Genomic DNA, 13,583 nt, shown 5'->3' with positions numbered 1-13,583 from the left:
TTTTGTTTTTCCCTTATGGCACAGTTTCAGCTAATCCTAAAATGTGGTGCAAAGCGATGTAGGAGGAAAACAAGGTCAGTTGTCACATTGAAGCAATGCATTGTAATTTTTCTTCACCCTTGGTGCTTTTACGTGATTATAGGATATGGGCTATTAAAAAACATTGTCTTAAAACTACAACTGTAATTAATTTTGAACCAGGATTAGAAAAGGAGTCCTACTTCTCCCTGCTTTTTTCCATTAAAACTCACATGACAATCATTCTTCTGGATGTTAGATCCTTTTGGAAGGCTGGAACAGTCAGGGCGTAAGGCTTCATTGTCATCTATTTTTATGCACAAGAGTCTGTAGATTTCTAGAAGATCAATAACTCTTTAAAATTTTCTATAAATATTTTATGAACTTTATCAAGTTGATATATTCATTAAAGATAAACGTGTAACAAGTAGGCAAATTTATAAATATAAATGTATAGATATAGTCTTTTATATTTTCTACAAATGTCATGCATCCATATTACAGATGTTTTGTTCTTCCAAAAGGCTCATTTCCTTTTCTTGAAAAAATTGAAGATCTTCATTGTACTACAAATTATCTTACATTTGCACAAATCCTTACTGTCTAAATTTTGGCTTAGCAATATTCATATGGAAATGTGCCCATACTTTGTAAGCTACCACTTTTTTCTACTGTAGATGTTCTGTGCAGTTTCTAGAATATAGGAGGATGTTCTTAATGAGTGGTGCAGGAGTCTCCTCTACAAGGAGCCTTATTTCTATTAGTTGATGCTTTGTATTTGGGAATGATTCAAAGAAATGGAAGAGAAACATGGTATGTTACTCTCAACAATGTAGCAAGTGTGTTATGCTGAATTGTGGCATACAACTAGTACAACCTGGGATAAAATCTACAAGATGTTTACTGTATGTCTTGATGGAAGTACGGTTTCCCATTTGAATGTGTGTTGCCACATAGTATACTAGTGCATCTGGCATGAACTCATTACTTTTAGAAAATGTCAGATATAAGTAATTGAGGTAAAAGGGAGCATATTAAAAGCTTGAGAACTTAGTATTTGCGCCTCTGATTTTTCTACTGACAGTTTGTCTGCTGCTTCTCTACTTTGTGTTTTGAGATCACTAAGCTGCTAAGAATGAAATTAAGAAATGTGCTCTTAAGTAAATATTTCTATTGAAAAATTGAAATTGCAAAATTTCACAACCACAGAACCTCAGCCTGTGGTCTTAAGCTTTATTAAATAACCTTAAATTTAAGATTAAGAAAATTTAGAAAATACCTGGACAATTTTTGGAAAGTATACTTCCTTTTTTTAAACATTATTTCCATCTTTTCTTCTAAGAAGGAATATATAAATTCAAGATATCTGAAGATGATTTGACTGTAGTTGGATTATGACTGAGCTCTGGATTTTCCTTCATTTTTTGAAAAGGATTACACTGTTAAGAAAACTACTACTGCTTAGTATGTGTGTATCCTAAGAGATTTTTGGTTCTAATAAGGCTTTACACTATTCTTGACTCCTAGCAGGTCTTAAGAACTATGTCAGTCTTTCCTGTATGTTTTGTTGTTTGAATGACCTGCTGGAAGAAAATGATTGCTGTAATCAGAGGTATTGGAACAGAAAGAATTTTAAAGGACCAAATTGTTCTGGTGACTGGTTTTTTGATTAATCATTTTTATAATTGTTTGGACAGTACTAACAGAAGTGAGCATTGTACAGAGATGTCAGCATTACAAAGGTAGGCTTTTAAGCAAGAAACAAAATGTCCCAAGGCTGAAAATAGCCTATCCATTGCTCTTCACTGGATTTCATTTTAGTCCAGATGTTTTCAAACAATTTTCATTACATCAGCCTACCTTTTTCAAATCTAAACTGAAAATGTCTTTTTGAATGTGCTGAGAAGGGTTGCTTTTTCACAGCACCAGAAAGGAATTTCTCCCCATGTTGTAGAAAATGTAAGCTTCTCTGGGGTGAGCGGGAAATATGCATTTTGTACCCATTCAAAATGTTAGTAGCTAAGCATTGTAGAGGTGAAATGGCAACGTGTACTGAATTACAGGCTTATTGTTAGTTTTCTGTACTTCCCAGTAAAACAGCTGAGTTGTCTTTTGAAGTGGTGCTTTATAAGCACCATCACAATAACTATTGCATAGACTCAGAATTAGCAGGGAAGGGATTCCTACATATACCAGGTGTAGTTCTAATTATAAAGTCTAAAGTGTTTGTGGATACGTAATGCTTTGAGACAATGGAAAGATACTCCTTAAGATCTCTTCAATAGTTTTTCCCTTTTATTGGGAACATTCCTGTTTAAAATAATAAAAATAAATACAAATATCTGGGGTTTAAAGTCTATCTTCTGTTAGTTGTTTTCTTTCAGTTTGAGGGCAGAATGCTGATGAAAGAAATTCTTTGCTTCCATTAGATTACATTTATTATTTATCCATACTTTACCCTGCTATCCCAAATGAATGAAAGAAACTTCTTTTGGTTGCTGTGGTTTTCCTTAGATGCTGTATGCCTTTAGATTTTTAATGTCTGGAGCAGTTAAAATAAAAAAATGGTGGTGGTTAAAAAAAACAAAACTCTTGAGATACTCTCTGAAATAGTTGTAGTTAAATAGCCGATGACTTTTAGATGCTCCCCCAGTATAGTTCTTAGCTGATGTTTTCAAAATCATAGCAGTAGTAAACTTTCCCCCCCGCCCAAGTATTTTTTTAGGGAGGTAAAAGTTTTGAATGAATGTGGAAACTTATCTATTTTATCCTTATCTTTTCAGTCAGATGAAAGATGGAGGTTTTTCCCTCATGTTATAGCCCTGCTGTAGAAACAAGGCCATAGCCCTTTTTCGGTACTTCGTACTTCCCACCTCAGGAGCATTTAAAAAGCAGTATTTGACTCTTCCTCCCAGGAGTCTGCCATTGCTTTGGACGTGGTTGTGGCGCTTCTGTTCACGATAGAATTGCTTTTCAAGAATGTGCAGGTGGAGCCTGCTTGTGGCCTGGGGAGAGCTGGGACGGAGGTTTCACTCGTTGCCAATGAGCGTGGTTGAGGTTAGATTTCCAGTATGGTGGAAGTATAAACGGGGTTTTTAAAACCATTAAAAGGAGATACAAAAATAAATATACTTGTGTTTTTTTTTTTCCCCTCTCATAAATGACTGGACTTTATCTAGAATGTTGGAAAGCTTTAAGAGCAAAGCTGCAGTTGTTAGGTATGATACACCTGAGAGAGCATTTCAGGGCTGGATTGGCAGAAGACGTGAATGAGCCTTCAGGGGAAAAAAAATAAACAAAAATGAATTAACCTCTGCCTTGTAAGCTGTCTTTCTTTTTCCTTTTGAAGTGTCAGTTTGTGGTTTTGATAAATGTCAGAAGCATTCTTCTTCTCAAGTAAGATTCTTTTCTGCATAATGCTGTGTTTATTTTTTTTTTCCCTCCTCTCTCCAAAGATTACTTTGTCCTTGCTCTGGTTTCTAATCAGACAAGGGCTCAAGAAATGAGATGGATTTGACAGCTAAGTGTGTTTCCTACTGAATTAGTTTTGTAAGGGAGCTGAAGGAGGCGGGTGAGAGTTTATTATTTCCTGGAGTTGTAGAAGTTCATTAACTTAATCAAATAGGAACTAAAGTAAAACGTTAGGGTTTCCCTGCCCCCTCCCTCATCTATTCCTCCCCCGTGCTTTGCTTCAAGGTTTCAACCTTGTTTATATGTATAATATTTTGCATTATGGCCAACAGTCTGTACATATGCATACAAGTCAGTGGGCTGCAGCCTAATGTCTCTGTCTAGGTATCTAGGTGTCTAGGGTATGCCAGTAGTGGAGGCGTGACAAGTTTAGATAGAATTCATCTGCTCTGCGTCCAGAAGAAAAGACTTTCCAGAGAGTATGACTTAGTGAAGCTTTTTATTTCATGTATATTAAGTTAATATACTAGTTTTCAAAGTCACTTAATAAGAACTTGTTTGGGCTTTTTTGTTTTGTTTCCCAGCTTTTCCAAATAACCTATTGAGAAAGTCTGCTTTGAGGATTCTCTGATTTTTAAAAGTACTTATGACAAGAATGAGAGTAAGAAAGGCAGTGCAGGTTGGCAATCTGAGGCTGTTTTACGTTCTGGTAAAAGACCTGAATAGTATAATTCTGGTATTATAATTCTGGTAATAGGCTTGAATATAATAGACAATGGCTTGGTTGTTTTATTGGCACTGAAGAGTTTTAGTCGTGGATCTAGACTCAGCCAGGCTTAAGTGTTGCACAAACAGTGAACAAAAAGCATTTGACTTCTATTTGGGACAGAGGAGAACAAGTAGGTAAGTGCAGAGTGCTCAGGAACTAAGAGGAAAGGAAGACAGTACATAGTACACTAAGGATCTGTTACATGATTGCTTAAATACACAAGTTTTTGTATAAGCATCATCTGAAAGGAAAGAGCTTAAGGGGAGACACCTCAGGATGACTCAGAGGGTATTTTGTGGAATACACTTTTAAAAAACAAGCGGGAAATGGAAATTGCGAACGCTATCAAAACGTGGATATTTTGTAGAAGAGTGAGTGTACAACAGAGCTTTTCTCTCAAGTCAGCAATAGAGGACCTTTTGGAAGGGAGATACAGTCTATGCGCTGAATGGGGGAAAAAATAATTTTAAATGCTCACAAACAGAAAAAAAAGGTTGTAATACTCCTTGTAATTTCTTAAGAAATTAAGCCTTCAAACACAAGTTCCTATTCTCCTTTTTTTCCCAAATTAGTTTTCACTTTTTTCAGTTTTCTGTTTATTCTGTAATCCTCACCAAAGTTGCAAAATTACAGAGGTTGATCAAACTTTTATTCAGAAGACCATTGTGAGTTGTGTTAGGCTTCATGGTTCAGACTGATACCAGATTTCTTGCATGTGGCACTGAGCTAGTCTTTCTCTTTGTAAAAATGTGACTAGTACTCCTTTGTTCACTTACCTCCTCTCCAGGTCTGCAATTCAAAGACAAGGAGATATATTAAAGTTATGTCTGGGTAAACTATATACATTATATGCTACACTTCTATTTGCAGTCAGGTTTCTCAGTTTGGAAGTGTTTGTGTAGATCTTAATGTCTTGTAAATATATACAGAGTTTGTTTTATTTGAGACAAATTGAAGGTAGTGAAGAAAAAAATTCTGAGACCAGGAGAGTAAGATTACTGTGAATATGGTAGGTAGAAGTTACCCAGTTTGTCTAATGTATCAGTTAGGAGGCCATTACCACTTGTAACCCTATGAGATCTTACATGAGAGCAATTAGGAAAACTCTCACTGGAAAGGCAGTTCAGTGCGGTAGCTGATTATACAGCGCATTTACAAGCAGGAACTGAAATTAGTTCTAAGAAAGTACAAGCAGCACTATGACAGCTGGGAGGGAAAAAGAAGGCTGAAATCCATTAGAATTAGGGAATAAGACATCAAGTCTGAAGTCTGACCTCTGTTTTTCCCCTTCGTCCTTAAGAATGTGGTTCAGGTGGTCATTGTCCTGCTGCTGAAGTTAATATGGGGAAGTAAAAACAAATTGAAAACATTAAGCCATTGCTGTCTTAGCATGTTGTTTTGCCTGCTGACTTGATTATTCAACCTTCCCATGTGATAGATAGAGGTGTCCGAGTTTGTGTTCTGTATGTGTAGCTGGTTTGGTTTAATGAGCTGTCAGATTTAGATTTAAACTCTACCATCACTATCAACCCATGCTACCTCAGATCCTTCTTGCTGGGACTGTCAGGCATGCTCATTCGTTACATTTTGGAGGACTAGTTTATAGTGACAAGAGGCCATTACTTACAGCAGTAGTTAGACCTCTTTGCTGCTCTATAAATGTTCATTTTGTAAAATTGCAATGCAAGTTTGGCCAAGAGCTCTTAGCTCTGTTACAGCTCGCTGAACCATTTGCATCTTAGGAATTGGAGCTCTAAGTCACTTCTGTTTAGTCAATCACTCCACTGCAAATACTGATGAAATCGCAGAGTGATTTCTTTGGAAAAAGGCAATTCATGTTTTGTAACTCTGATTACATGTACTTTTCCGTTGGAGGTAACCCCTGCTCTTATTCCATTCCTAAATAATTTTTGCTTGATTGGAGGACTATGAATAAAGTCAACAATATATTTTTGTTTTGCTTCAAACCCTGAAAGAAGCTGCAGAGGGTATGTATGTATAATAAGGAAAGCAGAAAACGATCAGTTGTGTAAAAAAACAAAATTGCTATGGTAGCTAATGTATTTTTTTCATCAAAAACTCTTGAAAACCATTTTGTATTTTAGAATTCCTTAAGTTATAAAACAAATACTAAGCATTCAAAAACAAAATTCAGTCCTTTCTCTTAATGTTTGCATAGTTGCAGCCTCGAAAAAGACTGTATATGGTTAAAAGCACATTACGGAATAAATACAGGTGTCCCTGTACTAGGAGATCTTGTTCAGTGAGATTCTTCTTGTAACAGCTTTGCACTAACTGGAACGTTGCTTCTTCAGTGAAGAGTTGCTTTGTAGCCCATTGGCGAGTGGACTGCCTGGTTCTGTTTTACCCACCCTGCACCACGTTGGTAATGCATGACTGTTTGGTAGCCTGCTCTGACTTACTAGTGCAGTGGAAGACAGGTCCCCCAGGTTATTTTCCTGTTGGGTCAGCAAGCTGAAGGATCTCAAGAACATGGGGTGGGTGTGTGTATTTGAGGATGAAGAATGACACATCCCTCTTTCAGTGACAATAAATAAGTAGAATATGCAATACAACTCTAAAATATGCTGCTTTTTATATCAGTACAAGTCATTGCTTCCTGAAGAGGGTTTCCTTCTAAATAAATCTGTATTCAGTTTTGTGACCAGGTGTTCTCTGTGCTGCTGCAGGGTTCTCCCATGCTGGTGTTTGCATCCTGGGATGTCTGTCAGATGTAGCTGTGGTGTCAGCACTCCACATCCTGGAGTCCATTTACTTTCCATGGCTGACTGTCCTTTTTTTTTTCTTTTCCTGTTTTCTATGTCTGAGAAGCATGTTACAGATGAAAACCAGGCTCCACACAGCACTGAGCATAGCTGAGAACATGCACTTATAGTGGGTGGCCTACAAAGCTGCTGGTATGCTGCTTTGGTGGTCAAGAGGATGAGGGTGAAGCAGACAGGGTTTTTCAGGTGTTCTCTGTCTATGAAACCTCAAAGGAAGAATCTGTGGGCAGAAAAGGTAAAGTTATGATTACGCTGTGACCGTGACTCAAGTTACTTGGTTCTCTAGGAACTTAGAGGTGAGAAAGGCTATGTGTTTCTGACTTAATGCCACTGTTCAGTAATGGCCTATCTCCTCAAGAGAAGCACAGGACTGAATATTGCACCCAAGGAGTTGTTTTTAGGGAGAAAGTTTTTGGGAGAAGTTAGAAGAGCTGTGCCTAAATAGGGGAGCATTTAAAACAGGGACACTTGGGCTGCTTGGTTCAATTAGAGAAGGGTAGAGTTGGCAGTTGCTTGGCGAGGTTTGTGAGCTTAGCCCTCGTAGTGGTCGTATGTAAGTTGTGGGGTCCTTTAAGTGACTTATCTGGTGACAGTCCTTTCAAAAAAATACAACAGCAGCAGCAATAAAAAGTCATTTGTCATTTAGATGCAGGAATAGCAACAAAAAGTGATTTGTCATTTCAATGTAGGAATCATCTGTCTGAAGTCCAATGAAAATGCTTCTGAGTATTAACAGCTTGTGATTTTGATGGTTTTGTTAGTGGAGGTCTAGTAAAAATTGTGTATGGGAATAATTTAGAAAGGAGACTGTTCCGATACAACATTAGGAAGATAAGGAGAATGAAAAGTAGCATTTCAGAGTTTAAAAAGTAAACTTTCTAGTTATATATTCTGCATCAGAGCTGAGCTGAACAGTTGCTGGCCCTGCTTCTGCTTTGGGAAGAAATCGTCTCTTACCATTGTTATATTGTTTTAAAAGAAGCATAAAGAGAAGGTTGAAGCCTTGACAGCTATGAAAAGCCCAGTGCCATAATGTGTCACCAGATAAGTGATACTGTATAGTCTGTGGCAGTCAGCAAAGCACAGCAGCCACTCTTTATATGTCAATTCTGAAAGAGAGGAAGTGTTACCCGAAGGGGAGAGAATATCAGAGTTTGACAGCCTGGTAGACATCTGAGGTTAAATGTCATCTTTTGAATAGATTTAACTTACATATTCATTTTATTTATTGAGATCTGAAATTCAGTCCTTAAATGCGTATTTGGTTTGTTTCTGGCACTTAAAAACATCGCACCTAAGAACAGGGAAAAGTTTCCTGCTAGAGCAGATGATGATAACGGTTAGGTGATAATTTTCAATATCTGACCTATTCTGTGTAAAACTAAGTGTATATGTAGCCAACAGCAGTAGAAGTGAGATTAATATTTATTAGTCTTTTAAAAAAAAAAGTTACTTGCATTCCTGCTCTATTGAATGATTTTCAGATTTCTTAGGTTCGCTGTTCTTTGTAAGTTCTTGTTTCAATTTATAATTAAAACGTTGTTTGTATGTATCCCTGAGCAGCATACGTAATGTATGGGAAGTAACTATGTAGGTATTGGAAATATCCTTTTATTCTTCCATACAGACACACACCCACACCATGTGCTGTTTGTTCTTTGAGTATTTGTTTTGTTGGTTGTTTTTTTTAACTTCCTGAGCACTCAGCATTTTATATCACTTGAAATGGGATGGACTAGAGGAGAGATACTTCTGTTATTTTAATGATTTTGGAAGACCTGAAACTGATAGCCTCCAAACAATATTTTCAGCTTGTATTTTATGGGGAACAGTATGTGTTGGAAAGTAGGCATCTTAATTTCCTTTGGTTGAGCTTGGAACTGTCATTTGCAACTTAGAAGAGGGAGCTGGACTCATTGCTGGCAGCTCTCTGGCTGCATTGGCTTGATAACCAGATGGGATTTGCCAAAGCTGCCGAACATACAGGCTGCGGGCCAGGCAGTGTCAGGAAAGCAGTTGATAATGGGGCAGAGGGGCTTGGTGTGACCAGGTCTTGAGTGTAAAAGCTTTGAAAAACCTCGTGGAACCTGGGCGTACCTGTTTGAGCATCATTAGTTGCAGTCTCTCCATCTTGGGAAGCCGATTACAGGAAGAGGCTGGCAAGGTGGCGTGGGAGAACTTGGGGGACCAGGTGGGTCGCACCCTTTAATGAAGGTAGTCCGGTGGCTGTGGATGTTGGGGGAACGTGATGGGATGGGGGGGAAGAGCAGAGTGGCCAGGCTCGCATGCCCTTAGAGCATTTTCTGTTGCTGCTGCTGAGGACCATTGGTCTGCCCCAGTGTGTTTTGTGTGTCCTTAACAGGAGAATGTCACAGGTGCTTGCCTCAGTGTATGGCCTGAATATGAAAGTAAATCAAACCGTGCCAGTACTTTAGTGGTTATGTAGTGATTCGTATTAGCGGAGAATTTGGCTCTTTGCTTTGAAAAGAGTCAAACTTAACTATTCAAGATTCTTTCATCGTGCATTTCATGACATGCAGCTTTTCAGAGAGAGAGAATAGTTTGTATATTTCAGTTTAGTGGATTATTGCAAAGTAAAATGCAGTGAAGTACTATGATAATGCTACGGATTTGAATTAAGCTAATAGGACCTGTTTTTTCCTTCCATTTCTTTTGAACGGATCCTGTCTTCACAAACTTGTTTTGTACAGTTATTTCTGAGATTTTTTTTAATTATCCTTTTAAAAAATATATCTATTTTTTCCCTTTTTAACAGGTTCTTGAAGATGCAGAGGCCCAGCATTTGTTCCAGTCCATTCTTCCTGATATGGTCAAGCTTGCGCTTTGTCTCCCTAGTATCTGCACACAGGTAAGTAAACATAGCTAGCTAAATGTTCTCTGGCAGACCGGTTTTCTGCAAACTGAAGCTAATGGCTAGGGTCAAAAGATCAAGCTTACATTATATTCTTAATAAAAATATAGCTTTTGTATTGAATGTAGATGAAGCTGAGGGAACAGAATGGACGACACACGTCTGTAACAATATAATAGAATCACACTTATCAACTGAAATACTTGAATAAACTTGAAACACCTGATTTTCACTTTTTGAAACATAGAAGTAGTGTTTTCATAAAGCATTTTGTGGGAGCATACTTTATTCTGCATAGAGCATTGCAAAACTTGTGCACATACAAACCTAACTAAATCTTTGTTACTGTTACTGGAATCAGTTCTGTGGGTTGTAAAGCTAATAAAAGCCTTACTGTGAATAATTTCGTTGAAGTGAATAGGACTAATCAAATAAGTGAGGTTGCATGACAACACGCTGGCAGGGTTAGGACTAATTTGTAAGCTCCTTTGTCACAATTTTCTACATTGATTTTTGTTGAACTGGAACAGTAAATCTTTTCTTACTTCATGCAGAAGGTGTTCTACAATAGGTAGATAATTTCAAACAATATGAATATTGAAGCTTTGTTTTTTTGACTGGTCACTGGTAGGAGAATTTTTTGAGACTGCCAAGAAGTTTCTGAACACAGAGTAACACACAGGATTCAGAAGTTCATGTAGTAATGCCTATTATAAAGATGTTGTACTGTTAGCCAGTACAGCCAGTTCTTAACCATTAATAAATGGTTAAGGACTTTGTCAGACTTCATTTTTGGGTTATATGAAGCTAAACTTGTTCCAGTAGAATATACTGTCCAGCATAACCTATTTTTATAGGCTTATAGGACTGAGAGCGTCTCAGGCTTCTCCCCCCCCCCCACCTGTGTGATTTCAGACATCATAATGTAGATTGTTACTTAAATAGGCAGAAAACAGAATGAGATGCAGTGAATGTAGTAATTATAAGAATGAAGGAAAACTTGTGTTCTGGAGTAAACAGGGCTGTGTATTCAACAGTCTAAATTAGCAACAGCTTCTGTATTCATAACTGCAAGGATTAAAAGGTAGCTGCTCAGCTCTGCTGGAGCTAGGCTAGTGGCGATGGCTAGGAGTGTTGGAAGAAGAGGTGAGAACTCTTCTCTCCCTTCTGTCAAGTGGATTTATCATAATTGTTACTGATTCCTTGGTAAATAGAGATGCATTTTTTTAATTGCTTTTTTGTTTGTTTGTTTTTTGTTTTGTTTTTAAATAAACTACCTTGAATGTGGTGAGGGAATATTCCATATCAGGACGCTAAAGCCTGATAAAACGGAAGATGTGTAACACTTCAGGTTTGTTCCCCACCTCCCATTTTGTTTCTCTTTAAACTGGAAAAAAAAAATCCAAACTAGAGTCAAACCCCAAAGTGAAGACCAAAATGAAGCTGTGCTTTTTTTATTCATTCAGATTATAAAAGAATCAATGATCCTATACTTCCTGCAAAGATTATCAGTCTGTTTTTTAGTTCAGGGAGGACAGAAAAAAATTGAAGTCATAGGATGATCTGTGGAGTGACCTCCACCTTTCTTTGTAAAGTACAATGCTTGATTATTGTAACTGAAAACATTCATTAGGGGTTTTTAACTGTACAACTGTCAAAGTTGCATTTTTTTTTTTTTTACTTCAGTTTTTAAGATTGCCCAGGAATTGCAAATCCTGTCTATTCTTTGTCCTCTCTTTCCCCTGGTTTTGTTTGATAAGTTGTGTGTTCCTGGTCTCTTTTTTATTATTGATTAGAAATCTGCAGTTTGTCAAGCAAGCTTTTTCCCAATTGTCTTGAATAAACTGTTCTTGACTTTAATGGTGCTGCTGATTAAAGGGTTCACCAATGGCCTAAATTACTCTTGCTCTAATTTAACAAATGTAATTTTGTGCTGCTGTTTTTTCTTTTAAAATGGGTAAGCTAATTATTTTTCTCTCCTTCCCTCCCTTCTCTCCTGGCTCTCCCTCCCCCTCACTTGTTTTGTTCCCACTTGGTAGCCAGTACCTCTGCTGAAACAAAAGATGAATCACTCCATCACAATGTCACAAGAACAGATTGCTAGCTTTCTGGCCAATGCTTTCTTCTGTACTTTTCCACGTCGCAATGCAAAGATGAAGTCCGAGTATTCTAGTTATCCCGACATTAACTTCAACAGGTATGGCACTCTGGAGTAAATGGAACTGATAACCCTTCAATGAAAATATTGTACTTGTCATTTACGGGGAGAAACCTGTTTCTTCTTCCATGTTTTTAGAAGACTGTGCTCACTGGTTTCAGTAGTTTGCGTTCTTATTTTCTTCTTACATCTAAGGGACAAGAAAGAAATGCAACTACTTAAAAAAAAAAAAAAAAAGGCAACAAAAAACTTGCATGCAGGAAGATTGTTTAATATTTCCTTTTCTGTTTCCCTGTGTGCACGTGCACAAGGCACAGTCTTACACTGGCACAATTAAACTGATGCAATTTCCTACTTCTATATAGCCATTTGTCTATGAATGGCCTATTTTGGTTTTGCTTCAGATATTTTATATGTATTTAATTTAAAGGTCAGTGCTTCCCCAGACATGTTCCTGTTGTCTCCTTTGTGTTAGCAGTAGCGATCTGCACGTTGAGTCAGGACTAGGACTTGATTCTTCAGTAACCATACATCTGCCTATCACTTTAAGGCAGTTGTAGAGCTTCACATTAAAATAAATCTGCCCTGCAAATTAGTCTAGGAAGGTTGTAAGACCACAACATGAATTTAACTGAAAAGACTTTGATTTCTAAACAAGCCCTTATTCTTTCCGTTCCTCAATACTACCATGCATACAGATTTGAAATATTTTCTTTGTATCTGTTATTGCATAAATGTCCTTATTTCAGTTATAAATGGGGAAAAGGATGAGATAATTTTCTGCTGCAGAATAGTATAGTTCACACAGACTTGTAGATTAGAAATGAGTTTCTTTTCTCTGGTCGCTTCTGTACAATTCTGTGTGGATTAACCTTAGGTTTATTTGTCTCGGACAGATCATCATCTGGAGGTTTTCCTCATTCCCTCACAGTTAATACACATAGCATATATGCTCTGAACGTTGAGACAAGATATAAAGATGCAGTGTTACCTGTAATCCAGCACTTGAGCATTTGTGTCATAAGAGCCACGCTAGGCTCTAACTGGCCGAAATAAATCATGTCAAATGTGCTGGAACACTCATAAAGGTTTTGGTGCTTGTTGTCGCTAAGAGTTAGCTGAAGTTTCTCTACACTGAGTATTTCAGAAGAGAGACCAGAAAGCTATACTTGGTAAATGTTTCCTGACTTGGTGTTTAATCCAACAGTGCAGCGGGGTACAGAAGAGAAGTGTGAGTGGTCATTTGTGCCCCGTAGGGGTTCAGCATATTTTCCACCATCAGTTCATAAGTACAAATAAGTGAGAAGTAACCATCCATTTGTTAAAGCAGCTTATGTTCAGGGTAGTGGGAGAGGACAGCAAGGTTCTGGACAGGGGCCTGTTTGACTGTCCCAACTGCAGGCTTATAGATGATTTTTTTCCTTTTCTTTTTTTTAAAGTACTTGTATCAGGTTTTTATTGTACCTTAAACATAGTCTAAACCAAGCAGTTGAATTATCAACTGTAGAATAAAATGCTGCAAAGTCTTTGAAATAAATTCACACAGAACATCGCACAGGTACGTAAAGT

The 13,583-nt window shown here is 37.5% G+C and overlaps 1 protein-coding gene across 2 annotated transcripts in view; it reads left to right on the top strand.

Moving 5' to 3' along the window:
- PARG (poly(ADP-ribose) glycohydrolase) overlaps positions 1-13,583 on the top strand; it is a 65,469-nt gene that overhangs the window by 20,189 nt on the left and 31,697 nt on the right. For both annotated transcript variants that reach the window (XM_080597858.1, XM_080597857.1), the window contains exons 8-9: positions 9,761-9,853; positions 11,896-12,053. In XM_080597858.1, coding sequence (XP_080453984.1) covers positions 9,761-9,853; positions 11,896-12,053 — 251 coding nt within the window. The remainder of the gene's footprint in view (positions 1-9,760; positions 9,854-11,895; positions 12,054-13,583) is intronic.

The sequence above is a fragment of the Anser brachyrhynchus genome, assembly GCF_964034855.1.
Source record: "Anser brachyrhynchus genome assembly, chromosome: 6".
In the NCBI taxonomy this organism is placed as follows: Eukaryota; Metazoa; Chordata; class Aves; order Anseriformes; family Anatidae; genus Anser; species Anser brachyrhynchus.
The sequence above is the reverse complement of the archived record's forward strand: the minus strand, read 5'-3'. Positions and strand labels throughout refer to the sequence as shown.